This window comes from Sciurus vulgaris (assembly GCF_902686455.1).
Source record: "Sciurus vulgaris genome assembly, chromosome: 1".
In the NCBI taxonomy this organism is placed as follows: Eukaryota; Metazoa; Chordata; class Mammalia; order Rodentia; family Sciuridae; genus Sciurus; species Sciurus vulgaris.
Window position 1 is genome coordinate 76,276,421 of NC_136461.1, and position 26,362 is coordinate 76,302,782.

General features: G+C 33.4%; 1 protein-coding gene across 1 annotated transcript; it reads right to left on the reverse strand.

The window, feature by feature from the left end:
• Positions 1–26,124, reverse strand: GTF2B (general transcription factor IIB). Its single transcript, XM_079153135.1, has 7 exons — positions 25,979–26,124; positions 21,574–21,680; positions 6,776–6,909; positions 3,996–4,142; positions 3,736–3,865; positions 2,261–2,542; positions 1–414 (listed from the first exon to the last, which is right to left on the reverse strand). The coding sequence occupies exons 1-7, from the start codon at positions 25,993–25,995 to the stop codon at positions 281–283; spliced, it is 951 nt and encodes a 316-aa protein (XP_079009261.1). The 5' UTR covers positions 25,996–26,124; the 3' UTR covers positions 1–280.
• Between the last annotated feature and the right edge of the window lie 238 nt (positions 26,125–26,362).

Below are 26,362 nucleotides of genomic sequence, written 5' to 3' on the forward strand. Positions count from 1 at the left end.
TTTAGTTTTGAAAAATGTTTTATTCAAGAATTACATAATTTCAGTATCTTCCAAAATACAGTTTCCTAGATCACTACAAAAGAAAGCAAATTCAGTAAGAAATTTAAATCATTAAATATGTTGCACTAGTATATACATACAGAATGCTAAGCAATAATATTTAGCCCTGGAATGCGTACCATATGTTTCCTCATTAAAGGCTCAACCCAGCATGTTGAATAGGCTATGTACAATAGGCAAAGTTCTGTGTACATAAGAGTTTGATATTAGCTGCCTCAATTTATAGCTGTGGTAGTTTGTCCACTGGGGTGTCAAATTTGAAATCTGGAGGAAACAGATCTGGAGCTCGAGGGTAGATCAGCCTGTAGGACTGTCTGATTGTAACATCAGCAACACCAGCAATATCTCCAATTTCTAAAAGACAAAAACCAAAACATTAAGTATATCTTTCCTTCTATCTCCTTTGTACTACTCAAGTGAAAAACAAAATAAAAAATATGAATTTTTAAAAACGAAAATGGGAATCTAAACTGAAAGGCAAGAAATAGGAGTTAAAGACAATAACAATAATGGCAGTAGTACCTATTACCCTAAAGATGTGTCTATAGTATTAAAATGTTTAATATATGTAAAACAACTCAGGGCACAGTACTTGAGTAATAAACATTATATTACCACCATGTTTGAAAATGACTGCTCTTTTTCTTTATAAATCTTTTTGAGGATCATAGAGTAATCCATGAATATGTTCTTATGAAGAAATTCCCTATCCAGGTCAGGTTGATAGCATATACCTATAATCCCACTAACTCAGGAGACTGAGGCAGGAGGATGGCAAATTTGAGCCCAGTCTGGGCAACTTAATGAGACCTTGTCTCAAAAGTTTTAAAAATTTAAATAAAGGTCTTGGGATGTGGTACAGTGATAGAGCATTCCTGGGTTCAATCCCCAGTACTGCAAAAAGAAATTTATCATCTATTTCTACATTTGAAAGTCCATCTGCAACATCTGAAAACAAAATGGAACAACAAATATTTTCCTACAACCTCTTTTTTTCTAGTTAATGCATGAGATAAAGCAGCTATATAACAGCATATACAGAGGTTTTTCACTGTTATAAATACATACTGCACTATACATTGAACTCACATCACTTGAGAATTTCGAGTCTATTATGGAATCCTAAGAAGTAGATTAGATCCATTTTTACCCTCTACAGTCATTAAGAAAGACAAAATATCCTTTAAATAATGGGGAGAAGACAAAAGGGATGAATAATGGCACACCTAAGTAACTAATGTCGGCTTTCTCCCTCTAATCATTCCTCTGTTATCATCTGTTACTTATATCAACATATTGCCTAAGCTGAGGTGAAAGGCAGTTCTGAATCAAGTATTACAAAGTTACTTAAGCCATTAATTCATGAACCCACTTTAAAATTTAGCATTTAGTGTTTTTATGTTTTTGAGGATCACAGAAGTAATCCATGCATATATACTTGCAAAAAAAAAAAAAATCAATTAATACTTCTGATTGAAAGTTTCCCTAGAAGGGTGGAGCAGTGGTAGCGCGCTTGCCTAGTACACATGAGGCGCTAGGTTTGATCCTCAGCACCACATAAAAATAAACAAAGGTAGTGTGTCCATCTACAACTTAAAAAAAAAAAAAAAAAAAAAAAAAAAAAAAGACCGTACCTTTAAACACATACAAAAATTTAAAAATGGCTTTATAGATGGTTGAATTACTTATGTCTATGTATTTCAGAATTTTCATTATTAATATGGATCAAAAGGAGAAAAAATACAGACTTCACAGAATGTTAAAGGTTGATGGTCAACAAATATTTATAGTATGTTAATCAGCAGAGTCATATGCCAGACTGTTAGAAACAAACCATCTCCCATGGCCCCTCCCAAGATTTAAAAAGGTTAAAGTTTATGGAAGGAAAAACAACTCACAATGATCAGGAATATTTAGGAAAAAAAAATTTAAAAGAAATCACAAGAATGAACAATGTACAAATTAAAATTAAATAATTCAAATGGGAAAAAAAGTTTGTACACAAAGTGTGCCTCCAAACATTTTTATTTATGAGTCACTTAAAAGCAAAACACTATTTTTTTAAAAGTTTTGTTGCTGAGGAACTACCTCTTAAGTGTGGGTTCTGGATACTTAACTGCTTCACACATAAAATGGAAAAACAATCATACACTTCAACCTTCACAATTCATTTATCAACCTTCCTCGTGAAAAACCCTACCTTTTTGGGTCCTCTTCTCAGCTGATGCCTGTGAAGCCATATAAATAGCTGCTGCAGCCACAGAGATTGGGCTCCTCCCAGGAACCAAGTCCAATTCCACAGCCTTACGGGCTATATGTGTAGCTGCCATCTGAACTTGCTTAGGAAGACAAAGGTTGGAACAGAACCTGGACATGAAGTCCCCAGTTGTAATCAAATCCACACTTGTTTCTAAAGCTTTCAAAATAAGTTTAAAACATCGACCAATTTCTTTCTTAGAAATCCGTGATACAGCACATATTTCTAAAAGAAAAGAAAAATTCATATAAGCTATATAGTTCATTTTAAAACCTATCATTTCTGATTAAATAAGGAACGCCAGTTGCCAAACAAACCTCAACTATGCCTAAAGATGAAACATTAATCCTTTCAGTGATATTTCTCAGTTAATTTAAAAATTTCTTAGTTAATGTAAATGTTCACCACACTTTAAATTTTCGTCTTAATCTTTCAAAATATTAACTTCTCTGCAGTTTCAATTTATGCAAATAGACCTCTTTAATCAAAGATTTACTGGGTATTATATGTTAATCTGTGTTAGGCAGCATACCAAAGAGATGAAAGAAAATACTCTAAACAATGATTCTCAAGCTACACAGTCATATGTGCATGCAATTCCTGTGATTACAAGCTAAAATTAAGTGAGATAAATATTCAATACCCTTATCCTAAACATTCAACCCCCAAGCATTTTCAAAATAAAGTTAACAAAAGTCTGTTTTTAGTTGCAATAACAACAAAAAGATGGTGATAAAAGCCATTACGTCTTTTCTTTGACCTAAAACATGTTAATAAAAAATATTCATTGTATGAAGGGTTAAGTTCAGTCTTCAGCTAACCTAGATTTTATCAGTTTAAGTATCGTGATAACACTGTGAATTGACTGTCATTCATGGGCAACTGCAAACTCCATGAAAAATACCAATTATCTCAAAGCCTCTAAATTAAGTGTTTAACTGAAAATATTATATACCTCAACAGAATAAAAAAAAAAACAAAAAACAAAAAACACACACACACAAAAACAAACAAAAAAATCTCACTGATGTTTTCCAAGGCTTGACTCCTTCACCTATAGAGAAAGACCTATGCTAAAAATGGTAGCTGTTTTTATGCATCAAGTGTAATGACGTCCTACAAAAAGCCTACTATAGCTCTGATGCCAGGGCTCAAACCCCATTAAATATAGTCCATCAAAATATCTTATTAGCAAAGAACACAGTGGGTTAACATAAACTAAAGCAAATCTACATGGGAAAACACCTTGAAAAGAACATGATCAGTAAGATCCCTTATGTGCTGTCAAGGAACAAAATAAAGTGGCACTGGCAAATAATATTCAGGTGGATTACTGCACCTAATGAAGACATGATTTGGCTTCTAAGTATCAAAGCATCTTGACTTTGGTCTGTTACTTTATGCAACTAAAAACTCACCTTTAAATGTCCTAGGAACTCCTTCTTGTCTACAGGCAATATATAGACAAGCAGAAGCTATGGCATCATTAGCTCTTCCCTTAAGGCTCTTCTGTTCATACACTTGCTTGAATAAATTATTTGTTCGATCCTTCAAAGAAGAGAAACTAAGTTTAATTAACTCTAGGTTATTTAATTCGTTATAATATCAAAATTTCATATGTTCATTAAATTATGCTGTCAATGCCAGAATGGCTTAAAGGAGGTAGACAAAAACTTACAACTATATTTCGAGGGAGGTTGATTCTGTCTGCCATGGTAGTAATTTCCTTGAATGCATTCATCATTGCCCGATCAGAACTACTCATTGTTCTCCGATTCTGGTACTTAGAATTGCCAAACTCATCAAAACTTGCAGCTCCTGTACCCTATAAAACATTTTTATAACTTGCAAGAAACTTTCAGAAAACTTGAATGAACAATTTATATGAAAATACAAGTTATACAATATGACTCCATAAACCAAAGAAATCTGCATTGTGCATCCTACCTATTCCTGAAATAGAAAAAGTACCAGGTTAAGATGTTTTAAAGAGTGTTTTATCACTTAAAGAATATATAATTCTAAATAATTGTTTAAGGCCACAGAAAATGGAAAATGAAGCAGTCCAATGTCATTTATAAATATGATACAAAACAGTAAATATTAGAAAATGGAATTAAAAAGATATCAAGATCAAGTGGAGATTGTTTCACAAATGCAAAATATGTATTATTGGAGAATCTAATAATATAAAACATCATAATATTAGATCTAAGAAGAAAACTCAGATGATCTCCAAAGGTACCAAAAAAAGGTGAATAAAACTCAGAATTCATTTTTGATACCTTCACAGAATACTACAGATGAGTACTTCTTTCACATTAGAAAAATCACTCTCCAAGGGCCAAAGCCAGCACTATGAATAATCAAAAAACATTAATAGGATTACTACTTAAGTCAGATGCAAGACAAAGGTACCTCCTACAACTACCACTTTGTAACACTATACTAGAAAAAATAGCCAATGTTGTTAAGAGAAAAACTGTAGCATAAATCTGGAATGGAAGTGATAAATTATTTACAAGTAATATTTTTGTATACCTAGAATACTCAAGAAAATCACTAAAACACTGTTATTATTATCAGTAATAAAAATATTCATTAAAGTCACAAGGCCAAGATAATGAACAGAAATCAACACCTTCAAACACACATTTAACCAGTCAGAAGACAATGAAGGAAAATGCTCCAATTACAACAGTAAAGTATTCTGGGAGTACACTTAAGAAATATGGAAGATGTTCATGAAGAAAATATTAAAACATCCCTTAACGGGCACATAAGAACTAAGAAAACTGAAAGTCATACCATATTTTTGGATAGAAAGATGTATCAATAAGTCAATTTTCCCTGTATCAATTTGTAAATAAATCTAACCAAAATCCCAGTAAAAATAATCGAAATTTTGTTTTGGTTTGTTTTTAAAAAACAGAACAAAGAGATCCTAACATTTAAATGGAAAAGACTAAGAAAATGCTGAAAAAGAAAAGCAATGGAGGATTAGTGCTACTGAATATAAAACAGTGTGGTATGGCATTTGACTAACTAGACCAAGACAGGAAAAGATAAAGTTCAGAAATATTCCCAAATACATATAGAAATTTAGTTTATGATAAATGAATCTTAATTTTTTTTTCTTTTTTTGCCATGTAAGAATAAAACTTTCAAAGAATACAGAAGAAACTAATAATAGTGGCCATTTCAGGCAGAAAAGAAGGATGGATTGCAGTGAGTGAGAATTTGGGGGTCAAGGGTGAGGAAAATTTACGGTGCTCCTTTTACACTTTTGTTTGAATCATGTATTTCCTATTGAAAAATTAAATAATAAAAAGTTACAGCATTAATTGGAATCTTACATTTTAAAATGCCTATAGTATGCTTTTATTCCCAATCCTATAAGGTTTAAAGCAAATCTAGACATAACCTACTTAAAGATATTTCTGGATTTAATATTGTAAACTTTTAAACCTTATATATACCATGTTGTCCAAATTTGATATGCAGTTTTATCAATTATAGCATGCAAAAGTACATAATAACCTGATTTTCTTCCATGATACTTTCTTAAAAACAGAATATGTACTACATGGGAGGCTGAAGCAAGAAACCAAGTTTGAGGTTAGCCTGTCTCAAAATAAATAGAAAGGAATGGGGATGTAGCTCAGTGTACAGTTCTGCCAGATTCAATCCTCAGGTACTGCACAAAAGAAAATAAAAAAGAGTATACAATAGTAAAATCTTAAAATGTAAACCCTCCCTTGATTAGTCTTTCAACATACTGTCCCAATTACTTCCAATTCAGATTACAAAGTAAAAACGTTGTCAGGGAAGTTATGCTCCTGCCTTACACAATAACCACCACCATTTACTGAGCACATTCTACACACTAAATATTGGGTTATAAATACATTACATACATTCCCCTGAAACCCTTAACATCTCTACGGAGTGTTTAGAGGACAATTTTTTTTGGTGCAAGATGGAACCTCATGGTATTCTATCACTGAGCTAAATAACCCGTAGCCCTTTTAAAAATCTTAGCAACTCAGAAGGCTGACAGCAGGCTCGCAAATACCAGACCAGCAACTTAGCAATACCCTAAGCAACTTAAAAAGACACTGTCTCAAAATTAAAAAAAAAAAAATAAAATTAAAAAAAAAAAAAAATAAATAAATAAATAAAAAGGGTTGGGATGTAGCTCAGTGGTAAAGTGCTCCTGGGTTTGATCCTCAGTACCAAAATAAATAACTAAAGATTGTAATTTTGATCTGATGTTCTCCCCTCCAACATGGAAAGAACACACAGATCAGCCATCATTCACTGTGGTATTACTGGCAAATCTTATTACCAGGTCAATAATCCCCAATGGGACAGTGACAAATATTCTTGCAAAGATCCCAAACTCCCAGGTCTTCAGTCACTTTGCACTTGGTATTTCCTGCTGATTGGGAGTATTACCTTGCCAATCATGGTAGACAAATCTCCATCACTCAAAAGAGGATTCTGAGAATCTCCAACTCGAGATGGATCTTTTGTTGCTTTGTCATTGCTGAAAGTTCTCCACTCAGATCCCACATCAATAACCCGGTCACCTAAGATACAAGCATACAATTAAGTTGTCAAGACAGGATTTACTTAACAACAGTGTCTAATGCCATATCAGCCCTTTTATTCCTAGAAAATCTCAACATGGACATCTGGTTACTGGCTTAAAAATTATGTATCAAACATTCGTCCTGAAGCACTCTATTGTGACATTTTAGTAACAGCCTTCTTTAAACATTATGCTATGATTATTCATATCCTAAATCTTAAAAGAAAGAGAATTAGTCAAACATAATAAAGTCATTCATGTGTGATGCAAAAATAAAGCACTATAATAATAATTTAAAACCAAATTTTGTACAAACTTGTGATAAAAAAAAAAAAAAAAACAGTAAAAACTGTTGAGAATGGACTACTTGGAAGGCTGAGAAAGAAGTAGTTCAAGTTTGAAGTTTGGGCAATTTAGTGAGACCCTATCTCAAAATAAAGAGAGATAGGGATGTAGCCAAATTTTCATGGGGAATGCTTTGCAGAAAATCAGCCTAAGCTTATAAGTAACTATTTAATGAAAAATATTTCTGGCCAAATAATCTATACAAAATAAACATTAAGCCTACAAACAGTGAGAAGAAAGTCCGTTAAGCAAACTTCTTTTTAAGCAAAGAGGCAGCAACTAAGTATGTCATATCAAAACACCAGAAATAAGTAAATCTGATTATGGCTTTAGGGTAAAAAGCTTAATGTCTGGTAATATCTTCAGAATAGAAAAGAGGTAACATTGAACTTCTAAACATGTCCCCTTTCTAAATGTTCTCATTTAATCTTCATGGCCATATAAAAGTAGGCACTACTTTCATTGCCACTTTTAAAAGGAGATTAATTGGCCTAAGATCACACAGCTTGAACTGAAATGCATATCAGATTCCAGGATCTGTTCTGTAGTGCATTTGTAAAAGATGAACTCTTTCAATGAATTGTGAAAAAGATAAAAGCATGAACCACACCATTTTCATCTTTGTGTATATATAACAAGCAGAAAGGAGAAGGGAGTGGCAGAAATCATCAACTATAGCAATTAAAAGAAGTTATAGTACTAACCATCAATGTAATAGTTGAAAGAATATGGTTTCTGCCATTTGCTACTTAGCCATGGACAAATTACTCCATTTCTATGTCTTCACTTCTTAAGCTTTAAACTTCTTCAATGATGTTATATTTTAAAGACTAAAGATAAAACAAGCTAATACTCATATACAGTCCATATAAGGAACTTAAGAAGTAATTCTAATTTAAGTGTTCATTATTAGTTATTTCTAGCTAAGAAAATTAAAAAGCTGGCAGACATTCTCCCTTTTTGGTGGGGTGATGATAGAAATATCAGTTTTAAAATTTAATCTGCATATTAGGCTTTAAAAGTATCTAAGTGCTTTGCTGCAGAAATATATAAGTAGGGCAGTTAAGGAGAACGGAATGAACAGGAGGAACTCAAATGTACATCATTATAAATCTTTTAAAAAATACATTAATTAAAATACCCCAAAACAGTACACTGATCATAATCTAATCTTAGTGGTATTTAAAAAATAGGTAATCACACAAAAGAATGATTATTCCTGAAGGCTTTGGACAAGTTCAGTTTTCTGTGAACTGCCAAATCATCTGTAAGTAGATGATCACCTGGGCTATTATGTGTCCATGTCACAAGAGGACCGAGGTTTGAGGCAGGGTGTTCATCAGCCATTTCCGTGTGCAATGAGAACAGTCAGGGATGGCAGATGCAGGGACATAAGTTATAAAGCAATCTCAGCGTATCAGATTGAGAAAGCAGCCCAGAGGAGGAAAGTGTTAAACGGATAGAACAGTCAGTTTTTCTGCTTTCTCCTCATGCTAACAAATATCACTAACTTAGAAGAAATTCTGATTATATACATTTGATTTTAAAAACTTATCTAAAAGTATCATAACTGTGTCATTGTACACTGAAACCTTAGTACAATATTAATCAGCAAGTCCATATCTCAAAGAGATTTTATTTCCAAAGGAAAAAAAGTAAATCCAAATTTTCTATTTAGCAAGATAAAAACACAGACATGTACAAGACAAAAATTACTATGACCTTTAGATCTAGAGTTACTAGACTCAAAAAGTTTCTAAAACAATCAAATGTCAACATTTGATTAATGACAACAATCAAATCATTAACTTGCAATTTTATTTATTTTTTGTACTACTAGTACTGTGGATTAAACTCAGGGGTGCTCTAACATTGAGCCATGCTCCCAGCCTTTTAAATTTTGTTTGAGACAGGGCCTGGCTAAGTTGCCCAGGCTGGCCTTAAACTTGTGATCATCCTGCATCACCCTCCTGAATCACAGGGATTACAAGGTGCCCGCTACTTTGCCCAGCAACTTACATTTTCAAGTAACAGAAATTAATGTATTAAGAGAACAGGGCAAATGAAAAGGCAGGTAAGTATGCCTACATCTTTTAAGTCTCTCTAGAAATGCAAAGATAAAGCAACAGTAAGCCAAGATACTTCAGAGCATTTTCCTTTTGGTCCCAAAGTACTTTATCATGAGTTTCTTTTCTGCTTGCTTCATAGTGTCTTACAAAAAAACCAAAATGGATATAAAATAATAATAATAATAATGAAGTGGCCTCATATAGTATAAATATAGAACCCAGGACTGGGTAGTAATATAATTTTTTCCTATACATGGAACTGATCTAAATGACTCATTCAAGAATCACTGTTTGTGCTAAGAACCATTTCCTTTTTAAATATTTAACAGCTCTAAACAGAATTTATAAGGAATTTTCAAAATAACTTAAAAACATTCCATGAAACTATAACTACCCTAGCAGATTAAGTGCAAGAGTAATGAGAAATGGGGCAGGGTCATACAGAAAAAACACTTAAAAAATTTCATTTAAAGAAAATCTAAATGAGATAGTATTTTTGAAAGTTGCCCTGGAAGAAAACTGCAATACAGAATCTTTTCCATAGGTAAGTAATACAGGGCAGCCATAATGCTTCAATATAATCAGCCTTTGACAGGAAAGAAGCCTGTCAATCAGCAAATACACATACGTACAAAAAAAAAAAAAAAACTTGTGTATTCTAAATGTTCTAGAAACAGAACTATGAAAACTTCTAGTTCCCTTCTAAACCACATTGATATTTGTGTAACCAACGCCAGACAGAAAGTCTGTATAAGATTTTAAATAGCCAAAGCATTATATGTATATAAAATATTTTAAAAATCACTACTCTTCCCCTCCACCTAGAATATTATCTCGAACACTTTAAATCAAGATCCCCCATCCAAATAAGTAAGCACATCTAATATGTATATTTATGCATCACACCCATGTGTAACTCAATCTATATATTAGGGTATCTACAAAGTAGTAACAAGACATTCTACCATATTACTTTAAAGAGAATATGAATTTCATGTCTTTCAAAAAAAATCCTCTCACCAGTTTAAAATAAGTCAATCAGTTTGGCACTTATGATTTGGCAATTCCATTCTTAAACATTTACATACAATTATCTCATACAAGAATGTTCATAGCTGCTTTATTCACATTAGCTAAAAACTGTAAACAACTTCCATATTCATCAACTAGAAAAAGTACACAACAGAGTATCTCAACAAACTACTAATATATGCAATAACATAAATGCTTTTCAAAACACTATTTTGCCGCAAATTCCATACTGTCTGATTCCATTCAAATGAAGAACAATCTGGCATGGGCTGGAAAGAAGTTTAAAGGAATTCCTGATGTGAGGGAATTGGAGTACATGTTTTGTTAGGGTGTTGATTTCACTGTATATGCACTGTCAAAATTAAACTTTATATTGGGATCTGTGCATTTTGTACATAAAATCATACCTCAATAAATTAAATTAACTTCCACCAATGTTGTTAGATTCTGAATTAAATTTTAAATTAAACTACACCGTGCCTATATATTATTTTGGAAACAATGGCACAATTTTATTAATCTTCTTGGACAAGGAGTACTCTTTCCTCTTCTTTCAGATTTCAAAGTGTACATATATGTAGCTTAGAACATTAGATCTGTTTTTTTTTTTTTTTTCCCCATTAAAAATCTCATTTGTTGCTGGGTATGGTGGCTCATGCCTGTAACCCAAGCAACTTGGGACACTAAGACAAGAGGATCACAAATTTGAGGTCAGTCTCAGCAATTCAGCAAGACCCTCAGCAATTTAGTGAGATCCTGTCTCAAAATAAAAAAGGACTGAGGATATAGCTCAAGGGTAAAGTCAGTGGTAGTAAAGGGCCCTGGGTTAGATCTCTAGAACCAAAAAACAACAACAACAACAAAAAGAACAACAGCAACAACAAAAAACTCATATATTCATGTACTATTAATTTTTGAAATTTGATTTGGATATTGTAGATACAGAATCCCATTAGTAGCAAACAACTTACTTCCTCCATTTCCAATGCTTAATTTCCATTTCTATTCTATATTTAAAGTGTTGGTTAGAACTTTTAAGACTATGTCCTTGATTTTTAACAGAAACATTCCAACATAATGCATATAAGTCATGGGTAAACTGAAATAGTCCTTTTATTAAAGCATGATTCTACTATATTTCTTTTATATTAAGAAAAAGTGTTACCTTACCACAATGTTTCCTAAGATACTATCTTATTATATTATAAAAGCTAACCACAGTTGTTGGAGGTTATCTTCTTCTAATACTTTTGTGTAGGATAAATTATACTAGAACAAAAAATAATTTCAAAAGCCCAGTAGCCTAGAATGAAGATTTCTTATTCATACTATGTGTCTACAGATGAACAGCTGGGGGCTTTCAATGCCATCATTAGTCAAGGTATTGAAATCTCTACCACCTGAGATATCACCAGTCACCACGGCAGGAAGAAGGAAATGAGGTGAATTTTGCTCTCACTTGTTTCTGACCCAAAGTAACATTAACATTTCCACTAACACTCTACTGGCCAAAGCTAATAAAGCAGTCATGCTTAACTTCAAAGGGGGCAGGGAAGTACAATCATACCACAATACCCTAAAGGAAAAGAATCCAAAATGCCAGTGAATAGTCATCAATTCTGTTTCATATGACAATTAGCAAGCGTAATTCAGCACTGTATTTTCGGGGATGTATGCATAAATTCATGAAAAAGAATGTTCCAAGATTACCTTCTTGTAACAAGTGTGACAAGCTGAGAAATCAGAGTTAACTTCATTGTATTTAAAATGTTAAAAGGATATATTCCCAAATCCTGATTTGCAACCCTGATGTTTTCTGCTAGCAATATAAAGTTTTCATCTATTGTACCTTTAGTACTTTATTTCAGTCAATGGGATCTTCATGTACAATGAAGAAACCCTCATCCAAGATGCTCCAAAATTCAAGATATTCAGGTGAGGGACACTCTACTGGTAAATATGCAAATACTCAAAAATCTGAAAAATTCCCAAATCTGAAACACTTTGGTCCCAAGCATTTTAGATAAGGAATCATAATGGATATTATATCTTCCTATATCCTGTGGATGTGTCTCTATTTTTTTCTTTGCTTCACTAATTCAATTTTCTAGAATAAATCTGCTAATTGTGTTGGTCTCCCTATGTTGTCTTTATTTCTTTTTAACCACATCTGTGTGTGTGTGTGCTGGGAATTGAACCCAGGGTGCTTTACACTGAGCTAATTCTCAACCTCCCAACCTGATTTTTTTTTCTTTTTTTGAGATAGGGTCTCACTAAGATGCTTAGAACCTCACTAACTTGCTGAGGCTCGCCTCAAACTTGCAATTCTCCTGCCTCTGCCTCTTGAGGAGCTGAAATTAGAGGTGGGTGCCACCACATTTAACAGAAACATTAGGGAAATTTTAGCTAGCTCACTGCTAAAATAAATATTTTATTTAAATATTTAAATATTTAAATTTTAATATTTAAATATTTTCTATAAACTTTCTGGTAGTAATTAAACTATGTCAGAGGCAGAATTTTTGGCTAAATTCATGGGATTACTGTAATTTATACTCCTCAGCTTGGTTTTATGCTTATGCATCCTGTAATAAATGACAGTCAAAGTTCAATGGTGGTAGTAATGTTATAAAATCTTCCAATCCACAATTACCAGTACTCCCAGAATAATTCCATAAGTTTATTAGAAAGGCTACAGGTAAAGCCCAGCACAGTGGTGCGTGACTGTAATCCCAGAGATTCAAGGGGATGAAATAAGCAGATACCAAGTTCAAGACCTGCCTGGGCAATTGAGTAAGGCTATATCAAAATAAAATAGAAAGGGCTGGGCTAAAGCTCAGGGATATAATGCTTCTGGGTTCAGTTCCCAGTACCAAATAAAAAAGGTGTGTGTGTGGGTGGGTGGGTGGGGCTACAGGTAGGACCACTATGATCAAAAGAAATATAAGGGTTACTTACATAATGTAAGAAATTTTTTATATTAATGGCTCATATTTAATAGTCCTTAACTAGTAAGACCAGGATCCTTCCTTTTGATAAACCAGCATCATCATGTCTTGGATTTTGTAGCATGTGATGGCCGTTGACAGATCCCTCTATCAAGCTTGCCTTTTAGCTATTGGGAAACAGGAAAAGAGAGGACACTTCTCTTTGCACGGTATGATCTAGAGTCCCACATTTCTCGTCTATGTATAACCAACTCGCTAAAATACAATCACGAGGCCATACCTACCTACAATGGAAGCTGGGACATAGTATAGCTGGGCAGCCACATGTCCAGTTAAAACTCAGGGACTCTTATTACTAAAGGAAGAATGGGGGAAATGTATTTTGGGAAACAATAAGCAGTCTCTACTACGTAGAATAACAGGGTCAGGGGAGAGGGAAGATGAGAAAGAATGTCCAGTAAAATCAAGGAACTCTGCTTTATATTCATAAAGAAACCATACACAAAGAAAACTTAGATACTTACCTCTTAATCATGCAAGTTACAAACTGTAAATCCTACCTAAAGCACGTTGTAGTATCATATTAAAACTAGAAAGGCTAAGGTAACAATCTTAGTAATGCAGGGGAAAACTACAACACACCCAAAACAAACAGCAATTAGAGAGGATATGATTTTCTAGTCAACGTTGCTTGTCTCTTCTTGTACTAAAAGAATTTTTACAAACGGAATATAAAAAGGAATGTCCAAGTTTCAATTTTCACCTTCTTGAAAACTGATCTTATTTAAACATTCTGGGCCAGACACAGTGGTGCACACCTCCCAGTGATTTGGGAGGCTGAGGCAGGACAATGGCAAGTTCAAGGCTAGCCTCAGCAATTTAGGGAGGCCCTAAGCAACTTAGCAAGATCCTATCTCAAAAATAAATAAATAAATAAATAAATAAATAAATAAATAAATAAATAGGGCTGGGGATATAGTTCATATAGTTCAGTGTTAAAGTGCTCTTGGGTTCAATCCCCAAACTCTGTCCCACTGCAAAAAAAAAAAAAAAAAAAAAAGGGTAAGAATATAAGATCAAAAAAAAAAAAAAAAGAGGCATACCACCCCCACTAGAATTCTGAAGCAGAAGTCTTAGAACAATATTCCCAAATTACTTTTTTACATCTCACTTTTCCTCAAATACAGGTAGTCTGTAGAAGCACCCAAGCTGAGGAACAGAGGCTCTAGTTAAAGATTCATCCTAACCTCAATCACAATAAACTCAGTCATTCACATACTCATACTTTTCAGGCCCTTATCCTAAGGCACCAGTTTTTCTCTGTATTTGAAATATAAATCGCTACTCATTCTTAAACATGGCACTTCACTGTAAATTCAAATAGAAATTTTCCCAGGAAGTCACCACTTCTTTCCTCTGTCTTCTTACCTTAGGTGGGAGATCTGAAACACATTTTGCCACAAAGCCTTGCTTGTAACATCTTATCTTTCTATCTCTCTCAACGACCAGCACAGTGCTTAACAGAGACACGTAACAAAGATGAAAGGCTCAAGTCCTACAGACTTGCATTTAAGTGGCTCTGTCACTTATGGGATATGAAATCTTTCTTGTTTTTCTTTTCTAGCTGTGGAATCTTAGCTAATTACCTAAGCACTTTGAGCCTCAATTCCCCCTTGTGTAAAATGGAAAAATTACCTCCAAAAGCAATGTGTTAATAAAGTAAAATTAGTAACTTCTGGATGCTTAAGAGAAAATAATACCCAAATTAAAAACTCTAAAATAGGCAAGAAAGCTGCATCTGACAGATTACAAGAGATGCCAAAGCAAGAATCTTAAAGGGAATACAAATAGGTCTTTTAAAAACTTATCTTGGCCATATTAAACTAAGTCTATATTTTTTCCCTTTGGGAAATGCTGCTAAGGCTAATTGAAAGATGGTAACCCAATAATCTTTAAAATACAGCTGGAGCATTAAATATGCCAGACCCATAGCAATCGCTCAAGCATATAACCAATATACTATGAAGAACAGCATCTAAAGTTCAGAATTACCTTTTTTGTTTTAAACAAGGTTATAAAAACAAGAACATTAGTATTCCCAAAATACATACCAGTGGAATCTCATACTAAAATTACAGTACATGTTTTATTCATTATTTCATTTGATTCGAAACAATTCTGAGAAATGGGTTATCTGGTTTTTGGGGGGGAGAGGAAAAGGAGACTTATTTTAGAGATGAAGAAAGTTTGAAGAAATTATGTGACTTGACTATATTTACACAGCTTATTAACTATTACATTCAAGCTTAGACTCTAGAATCACTGTCTTCCAGTTATATTAGGACTGATGAAGACACAAAATTACAAGATACATGTTACAGAGAAGTATGCTCTGTACCCCACAAAGAAAACATAAAGATGAGGTGAAAGTCAAGTAGTACAGAAGGCCTCAAAATATGTGGTAAATTATCAAGTTAATAGAACAGATTTATGTTCCTCAATATGTCACCCATATATGATCTGCATTTCTGGAATTGAAGCCTACAGTCTTATTAAACATATTCCCAGCTTACTCTTAAAGCATGTCATGTTTCAAATTCACCTGTGTAAATAATATGAATGAACTTAGGAAGGAGAGGTCAAAATTGACTCTTTCAAATCTAACTACAACTATTTCCCTTATATTGCTTTTAGGAACAATGAAAGAATTTAAATTTTAATGATACTCAGAAATATGGCTTTAACTAGAAATGACACTACTAGTTTTAAGCAAACCTCATGGTGAAACCTGTATAAAAATCATTAAGACCAAGTATTTTTCTTCCTTTTGCTGGTGTTGGGGGTTGAACCCAATGTCTTGTGCATGCTATCCACATGCTTTACCACTAAACTATATCTCTAGCCCTAATTTCATATTTTAATAGCTACTACAGAAGCCTAATACTTTGCTGATTATCAATGTTTTAAGTAATGTACAAGGTCAAATTTATGAACAATCTGATGATGTTAATGTGATTATACTGCCACCTACTGGTCCAACATTTAAAGTAACAATACTATTATTAGAATCTGGTGGAAGGAAAAAAAAAAAAAAAAAAAACCAAAACTAAATCAGTTTATTAAAACCAATAGTTTTGTGGTAGGAACAACAAAGCTTTGCTTTAAAAATTGGCTTTGCTTAAAGTCACTACCAGTATCTTAGGGATCACCAGTAAAATGAGAGAACTAATGTCAAATGATAATATTTATATTTATTATGTTTAAAATAAAATTCCTATAATTCAAATGAAAAGGGAAAATCAATTAGGTAACTATTAAACATTAAATAGCTATGGAAATAGTATTTATAAAATCTTCAAAAATCAGAAACAAGCTACAGGTGAAACCAAATATTGGGTGAAACTAAATACTGGGAGAAAACACCAAATAAACAAAGCACATATTAGGAAATTAATGAAGTACAAGGATGTCTAAAAACAACTGTGAAAGTTTCAGTTTCTGAAATTGGTAATTAAACTGCAGACTATTCAAAATACTTATTCAATAAATATGGTACAATCTAACAAGTTTTAGTATAAATTTTTTTATGGCAAGGACAATCACACCATGTACACTACCACAAGGAAACAGGATGTTGTCTGGATTGAAATTTCTATGAATATCACTATCTCAAATATGAAAAAAGGCCCAGATATAATACCCTTAATGGGTTGCAAAAGTTTTGCCCAGTTTGATTTCTTTCCTATTTCCTTAGTATAAGAGGTGTAAGGCCGAATTAAGTTGGCAACAAAGAACCTTTAAACGATGAGATGATAAAAGTTCAATTACTTACATAGTAGTATCTAAATTTATTATTACTATGACAATAATACGTGTGTGCGCACTATCATTTCCAAATAAACTATGTTCAACTTAATTTGCTTGATAATATTCTCAGCAAAACACAACTCTGTTTGCCAACTCTTATCCATCAATCCTTATTTGGTCATAGAATAAATTATTAACTTAAAAGAAACATCACATATTTTATCATAAATAGCCTACTGCATATTTTGTTAGTTACATTTTATGTCAGAAGAACCAGTACCACAAGGAAATATATATAAAGTACAAGAAAGAATAAGAATTAAAATTACAGAAAGAACACCTTACAGAATTACATTTTTAAAATTTCTGACCTAAAAATTTAACCTAATAGCTTTAGCTGAAATAAAATACAGTCGTGGAGCTGGTTTTCAAGATTAGTTAAGTCAGTTAGGCAAAGCTAAAATGAACATAATTTCCTTTAGTTTGTTATAATCGAAAAATGAAAGTAAAATTTATGAGTACAAGAAGCACATAAGCTTATGAATTATATCTTCTCTCTGTAATTTATTAACCTTACCTTACCTTACTATCTTGCTGGTTGAAGTGGAAGTGAGGCTGATGAAAGGCTGGAACTATAATGAAGCATTTCTGCACTACTACTTTTCAAATGGCTACAGAAGTGAAAGCTAAGGAGCAAAATTATGTTCAATTTTAATTCTGTCTCACTCTTACACATTATTGATTTTATATTAATACTAATATTAGTATTAGTATAAATACTAATTTATACTAATAAATACTAATTTATGTGGAAGAATTAAAATGCACTAATTTAACTCAAGCGTTAATAAATAAACATTTTCTACACAGGGCCATTTTAGGTTCTGTGGGTCAAAAGGCAAAATTGAGGATGTTTACTATTTATGAAATTTAAAATGTAATAATTGAGTAACATTTATTCTAACATATCTCTGAATGAAAATTATTTTTTTGCTAACATTATTTACTCGGAGTTCAAAGTTAATGTTTGCCATCAAAATCAATTACATATGTTCACCTCTCAAGCACTAACAAATAGTGATGATAAACATAATTTTATGGAGCATATTTATTGCTTAGAAGGCATTCCAAGGATTCTTCTGGTACTCTCTTTTTCATATGTTGTTATACTGTCCATTAATTGCTTTTTCTTTTTTCTTTGTGGTACTAGGGATTGAACCCATATGTGTTAAAGAGTGCTCTATTGGGGCTGGGGCTATAGCTCAGTGGTAGAGCACTTGCTTCACATGTGTGAGGCACTGGGTTTGATCCTCAGCACCACATTAAAAAGAAAAAAAAAAAAAAGAGAGTGCTCTACCATCTCCAGTCCTTTTTAAAAATTTGAGACAGGATCTCCTAAGTTGCCCAGGTTGGCTTGGAACTTGAGATCCTCCTGCCTCAGCCTCCATTATCATTAATCCTTTCAATTTAAGGTCAGAGAAGTTTCTCAACTCCACAGGTAAATATATTTTAAATATAAATATTTCCTTTATACTTGCATCCAGGTCTCACAAACACTGCTGAAACTATAGCTTGAGCTCAAAAAATACATCAGCTGCAAATCTGTGTGGTAATGAACATTTTAACTTCTGATAGCACTGGAAGTATGTAAAAGCAATATAACATTATTTTGATTCAAATGATGATAGCTGTTGTCAAAATTGACTTTAGAGCTCTACAAGTTTCATATATAAGCAGTATTTTTCCTTGCAATTCTAAGTAGAATTCATTAATATTAATCCATAAATTAATATGTAAGTTTGTAGCAAAAGCTAATTTCCAAAGTCACTGAGTAACCAATACTAGTAGTGAAGGCAGTATGATTCAGAAAAATTTCAACTGTGGACCTAAACTCAAACAAATAGCACAACTTTGCCACTGCTAAGCTACCAAATTATTGTGTGGTAGGGCAAGTAAGGATATACTTCTATTTCTAACAAAAAATAAATCTGAACTATTAAGCCCATGAGAATGAATGAAGTTAACTGTCAACACTACTGGTTTAACAACAAAAAACAGATTAAAACTTTTTCTATGAAGTACCTGCTAATGAATAATCTAATAATCATAGGACTTAAGCATGTTACATTTTCATAGTCTTTAAAATTTGTCCAAATAAGTCATCTGATCCACACACATATTTACCACTATCAGGTATAACACATCTTAGCAGATTCCACTTTGGGTTGTAATGAGTTAGTGTTTTCACAACCTCTTTGAGATTATTTTTTCCTCTATTTGTTCCATGCCGACAACTCATGGAAGTGAATTCTTGTCACTTCTGTCTCAGTATTGACTTAAATAAACTACTGAACAGTATTAGTAACATCTGTATAGTCATCGTGAGCAAAGAAAAATATACTTGAAATAATTTGCCTTGATTTTCAACTGACTATTGAGGATGCTTGTAATGTCTTCAACTCTTTATCTATTATTACTTATTTATTTATTTTTGGTACCAGGGATTGAACCCAGTGGCACTTCCAAACACTAAGCCACATCCCCAGTCCTTTTTATTTAGAGATATGCCACTAAGTTGCTTATCAATGTCCAACTCTTTAAGCAACCATTCTTGTTGCAAAGCTAACAATCTTAAATAAATTTATTTTATCTGGACGCATTTCTTCAGTTGTTGCAAACAAATACAAATTAATTATTATAGGTAAATATTTTTTCTTGCTTAGTCTACAAATAAGCCTTTCAAGATTTCTTTAGTTGCAGCCTCACTCTTATTCTTTTATTTCTGTGAAGAAATTCCACTGTAATCAAATATTCTATCTTGCATTTTTCTCTTGACCATTGTTTTCCTGAGTTAAGAATATTGTAATTAAGTATTTTACGTGGTAATGTTTATGTTCATCGCAGTCTTTTAGCACAGGCATAGTATCATTGTGTAATAAACCCAAAGCACTGTTATCCTAACTCAATAACAAAATAATTCACATGCCACTGTGACTTAAAAGCACAACATTCATAGTTCACTTTTCTTGTTTTGACATGATGGGTATGCAATGGTAATACAAATAAATAAATGTTGAAATATGGCAATATGCACGGCACTCAAAACATTGTTGAGTTATAACTGCATCATTGTGATTTGTTGAGTATTGAGTAGCTGAAACAAGTGATGAGAGCACCACATGATTTCTGCTGCAACTAATAAACTGCTATTATAATGTGAAACTTGAATTTGATATTATTTTATTATGTTCCAAAATAGTATTATTTTTTATTTTTTCTCAACCACTTGAAAATGTAAAAGTCCTTCTTAGCATGCAGACCAGACCAAATAAAAACAGGTGCTGGCTCATGTTTGCCATTCCCAAATTGAAATCATTTTATTATGAAATGTAATGCAGGATAGAAATCTGGCTCCCAGGTACATAATGGAGCCAGACTGTAAGATTACCTAAACCTCAGTTTCCTCATAATGAAGATATTAGTATTCACTTCACAGGTTTGTTTTAAGGAAAAACTGAATGAATACCTATATAATTTAGAACAGTATCGAGTCTAAAGTCAATACAGTAATTGTTAAGACTGTTGACTGAGAATATAATTGCATATGGATCTCAATTCCTATTAGCAACTCTGTATGCTTTAAAGTTCCCACTATAAGCAAGTAGCTTTTTTAGATAAATAGTACAGATATTCTTAAAGACAATTCCCAAACAGTACATCTCTACCAAATTTTTGTTATACTTCTTAGAATCCTACTAGCATTTTTATTCTCAAGTAATATGAACTGCTGAGGACTACGGATGTAGCTTAGTGGTACAGCAGTTGCCCAGTATGGGTAAGGCCCAGGGTTCCATCCCTGGTACCACAAAAAACAAAATCAATAAATTGATCAGTTTTATGCCATAAGCCTACCATAAAAATAACTAAATTTATTCTGCATATCTAGATTAGTAAGTAATAGAAATAAAGTTAAAATTTATGAAATGATATACTTGACCTATATTAAAGTAGATATTCATACATCAATAATTCCAGATAAGTTATAACAAATCTTTTTTTTTTAACTAAAAAGCACTGAATGAGACTCAGTAAGATACACCCTTATTACTCAGAAATAAATTGTTTACTTTCCAAATATACAAAACCCACAAGTGTTGGATTAATTTATTTGTTATTTGATATGCATTAAGTGTCATCCCCTTTTTTAACCCCCAAATATTTGAGATTAAAGACTTCATTTATTTTTGATCATCTCCCACCCGTATTACGAAAAATGCATTGGTTATACAATAAAATACAATACCTCTAGAATATTTTACTATTATTTCTGCTCTCGATTTTTTTTACAATAAATATGAATTACTTATGGGGGGAAAGTTAAAAAAAGAAAACACAGTTTGGAAAACATTTAAAAAGTAAAGTATCCTAAGTGATTTATATTAAACCATAATAGCTACTTACCTACAACCAGACCACATTCAGGACAGATCATATCACCAGCTCTGTAGTCTTCCACTAAAATTGCATCTGGATGGTTTGGACATGTAACTCTTGGAAGAGCATCCAAACTAAATGGAAAAAAAATATATTTTCATATCCTCACAAGCAATATGTAACAGCAAAATAGTCTTCTGGGGGAAAAACTTTCCAATACTGTAGTTTTAATACACTTAAGCTAAATATTCGAAGTATACATTCCATTTAGGTTACTTTAATCAATGAATATAGTACTATCTGATATAGATTATATGATACAAAGATCAAATTTGTCTAGTAATTAGTATGTAAATTCCATCAGAATTATTTTTATTATAGTAGTTCCTGATTTGCAGACACAGAAGACTTTCAAAACTTGAAAATAAGTGTTTCTTAACAGGCAAGCTACTAAGATTTTCAAAAATCTTGATCAGTATTATAATAATAACTAGTTACCATCAATAGCCTGCAGTGTTTACATAGAACCATGTGGTCTGAACCTTTGCCACTTTTTTCTTCAATTAGAAAATACATTTCAGATCTCTATTTTTCTGTTGGTCACCTTAGTAACAGATTTAGAGGAATACACAGAACTCAACAGGCATATAAATGAAAGATGGTAGATACAGTTCTGCTGAATTTAAGACCTGATGATTTCATCTCATCCAGAACTGAATTTTCAGCATTCAAGAAATGGTTTCGAAGTTAATCTAACTAACAGATTTGTGATATTAATAATCTGCTCAATTATTTTATCTTGAGCAAACAGCATTTGGGGAAGACAACCCAAAATGATCTGACAAAATCAGCTTTAAATGCAACAAAGAAAGAAGTTCATTGTATTAGACAAAGAGGAATGAAGGGAAGGAAGAAGAATGGGAATAGGAAAGATAGTAGAATGAATCAGACATAACTTTCCTCTGTTCATATATGAATACATGACGAGTGCATCTCCACATCATGTACAACCACAAGAATGGGATTCTAGTCAAAATAAGTTATACTCCATGTATGTATAATTTGTCAAAATATACTCTATTGTCATGTTCACCTAAAAAGAATTAAAAAATTTAAAAATAATAAAAGCAACAAAGACACAACATAAATTTAATAATTATTTCTGGGAAGTATAACCTCACAATCACAAATATTTGTTATAAATTCACTTCAAGTAATATAGTAAATGGTTATGTTACGGTCACCACGATCATACCTCTAAAAGACAAAAATCAACTTTCTATAGTATGTAAACAGGTATGTGTAGTTTTGGATAAAGTTTCTCATGACAGCAAATACAATTCAGAGTGTTAACTATCATTCTCAGAAGGTGAACTGGAAAACAGATACAGTCATCCATAACCCCAAATTTATATAATTAAGCTAACCAGAACATATTTTGGATATTCTCACTGAGAAAACGAGGTATAAATTGCTTTATATTTGTATTTATTCCATAAAGGTCTGTTAGAAAAATATTTGAATAAAAATTATGAAAAAATTTAGGTCGGTATAAATTATGTTGAACTGTTAAAACAAAGAAAATGATACCAGAATAAAAGTAATTAAAAACTAAGAAAATGGGAAGCTATACAGAACACAGTATGCAAAGGACTAATACATAGAAAGCACATAGAAAACCTTAAAGTTTGTATGTAATTTATACAGAAACATCTCTAAGACATGTTAAGTGAAGGAAAAGGTAGAAATCTATACAACACTGAAAAAGAATGAACTAGTTACACACAATAACATGGATGAATCTCAAAATATTGATCAAGAAACTAGACAGAATATATATACAGTTTAAGCTTTAAAATAGGCAAAACAGAACTATGGTGTTAGAAGTCAGGATGTGGTTTTCTTTTGGAAGTAGTAATGGCCAAGGACACAAAAGAGCCTTTACTAGTGTCACAGCTAGTGGTGTATGATTTCTTAACCTGGGTGGTATATGCTCACTTTGTAACTGAACTACACACTTACAATTTGTGTGCTAACTTCATAAACAAAGGAAAAAGCAAGGTTGCAAATGGTTTACACTGGCCACTTTTTGAGGGGAAGGGAGGTTAAATTATAAACATGTTTGTTGAAGTATGACCAACAGGAAAACACCAAGAAACTGGTAATGATGGCTGCTATAGGGGGAATTAAATGGCTGGGAGCTAGGGAAGGAGGAAGACTCCTTTTTACTGTGAAGTCTTTTGTACTTTTGCTTTCCATAGGTTACCTATCCCCCCCCCCCAAAAATTAAATTCTGCTAAAGTAGTAAACTTTTAATTAAATTACCCACAAATGTAAAAGGGGAATCAAGAATGAGGCAGTAGAGAAATAAAGAGAAACAACAGGGAAGGATGGTAAATATATCACCCATGATTAAACAATTTAGACTACCAAGGTACCAGATAATCCCAAACCTCTTTTTATGTCTATCATATATTGGATGCTTACTGTATATCTAGTGCTATACATTTATTTATTTTATAATGATTAATCTTCAAAAAAGCCCTGCAAGACAGGCACTATTTCCATTTTGAAGGTTATAATCAGAAAAGATTTGCCTGAAGTCACAGAATAAGTGGTGGAGACTATTTTGAACTCAAAATGTGTTCTTTATAAGAACACCAGGTAGTTTCATAGCTAAATAACTATACATCATCCTCAGGGAAACAAAAAAGTTAGAAATCTAACATTTACCTTTCTTTGCTTTCAATAATAGAAAAACTTGAAATTTAAAAGCTGTATGTTGGGCTGGGGTTGAAGTGCAGTGGTATAGTGCTTGCCTACCACGTGTGGGATACTGGGTTCAATTCTCAGTACCACATATAAATAAATAAAATAAAGACCATCAAAAACTAAAAAAAAGAAATTTAAAAGCTGAATGTCTAGACAAAATTATTTCAAAAAATTTGTTTTAAATGAAAATAAAGACAAAAGAGTGTGTTCTCTGGGCAAAAAATCTAACCAATGAATTCACCATGTGTACTATTTACCATACCATTTTTACAAATAAAATTTCATATTCTACTGTATGCAAACGCTGTGCCTAAATATGACCACATTCATCTACCAGATCTACTGCCCTAAGAGAATTTAACTAGTATTAGGATAATTTAGGGAAGCTGAAGTTTCCCATATATTATCTACAAGGAAGCTGTACCTGACAGAACCACACCCAGGCAGAATGAGCATTCAATCATAGAATCAGAATCAGTAAACAAGGGTGTCATTGGCTTTAAGTTATTTCCAAATAGGACATTAGCTAAAGGTGCTTCCCACCTTACCTTACTTTTTTTAAATTAAAAAACTCATAAAATAGTAAGCCTTAGCAGTTAATACAAAGGGTCAGGATTTCTCCAGCTTACTATATGGTGAACAATACTTTTCAATGGTGAAACTCATCAATTTCACAGACGATTATCGAGGATCAATAAAAAAAAAAAATTGTGCCAAGCTTGCCTTCTGGAAGCTGAATAACTTGGCTACTTTTAGTACATTATGAGTTAAACAGAGACCAGTTTTGTGATAATAGAAATTGGTTATCTTAAACACTACACTTATCACTAACCTCAGAAAAACCAACATTGGCATGACTTAGTTTACACATATGCAAAAATACTAATATCTAGCTCATAGTGGTAATGAGAAATATAATTAGGGTCTGCAAGCATTTTGCAGGTCACAAGGTTAAAGCCTGTCTCGGAGGACAGACACTGCATGCATTTCCTGTAGATATTGTACATTACATTTTAAAAATATATTACTTTCCCCGAATACGTAAAGAATTTTCCGCAGGCAAGATTTTCAACAGTACGCAGAAAACATTTGTAGAAACGTCCTTTAGCAGGAAACCAATCAATTCTTCGGAAGTGCCCTAGCTTCCACTTTCAGAGGGCCACTGGGATGGTAATCAGTTTCTTTCTGGTTGACCAATGCTGACGTCCCCAACTTTCTTAGCTGTCAGACCGATAGAAAACTGGAAATATCCGCTTCCCGCTCTTTGAAAGGGAGGAATTAAGGACCCTAGGGTTGGATGGGCCATGGATGGAAAAACAAGCGTAGAAAAAAATGAGCAAGATAAGAAGACAGGGCAAATAGTCGCAAAAGACGCGAGGCCAAGGGCTGGGGACACGGGAACCCACAGAAGATAAAGCCTGGATGAGAAGACAACCTAGGATCCTGGGGCGGAAACACAGAGGGCTCGGCACCCCCTGCGACACCCCTGACAATCCTGCCGTCTGAAAATGCCTTTGTCCGGGCCGGCCAGTCAGTCCCGCCGCCTCTCCCCATACCTCCGGGGCGCTGAGGCCGACGAGGCCGCCCCGAAGGTGGTCTACAAATCCCCGGCGCTCGCCACCCGCCCCTCAGCTAGCCCGGCTCGGCCAGGCTTACTAACCGGCTGGTAGACGCCATCTTCGGGGCCACTACAGTCCCAGCAACAACAGCTGCGCTGGAAACAGGAAGAGATTGTGGCGGCTAGACGCTCCGAGACCAGCTTTTATAGGAGAATCACCCACGCTGTCGTAACAGGGCGCGGCTACGGGTCGGGACAAGGGCCAAAAATAATGAGATGCTGAGCGCCACGTGCTTTGCGTTTTCTTATTTTCTTGTTCTGTTTCAGTAATTCGCTGTATTGTTGGGCGAGTCACGAAACTACCCAGGAAAAGTCTCAAGAGAACCCTGCAAACAGGTCACATCATAGCTACTCTTTAAAGCACGAAGAAAACCATGGCCTTGTGGAGAGGGTGAAGCCCGCATCCCTAAGGACTAACCATTCCGT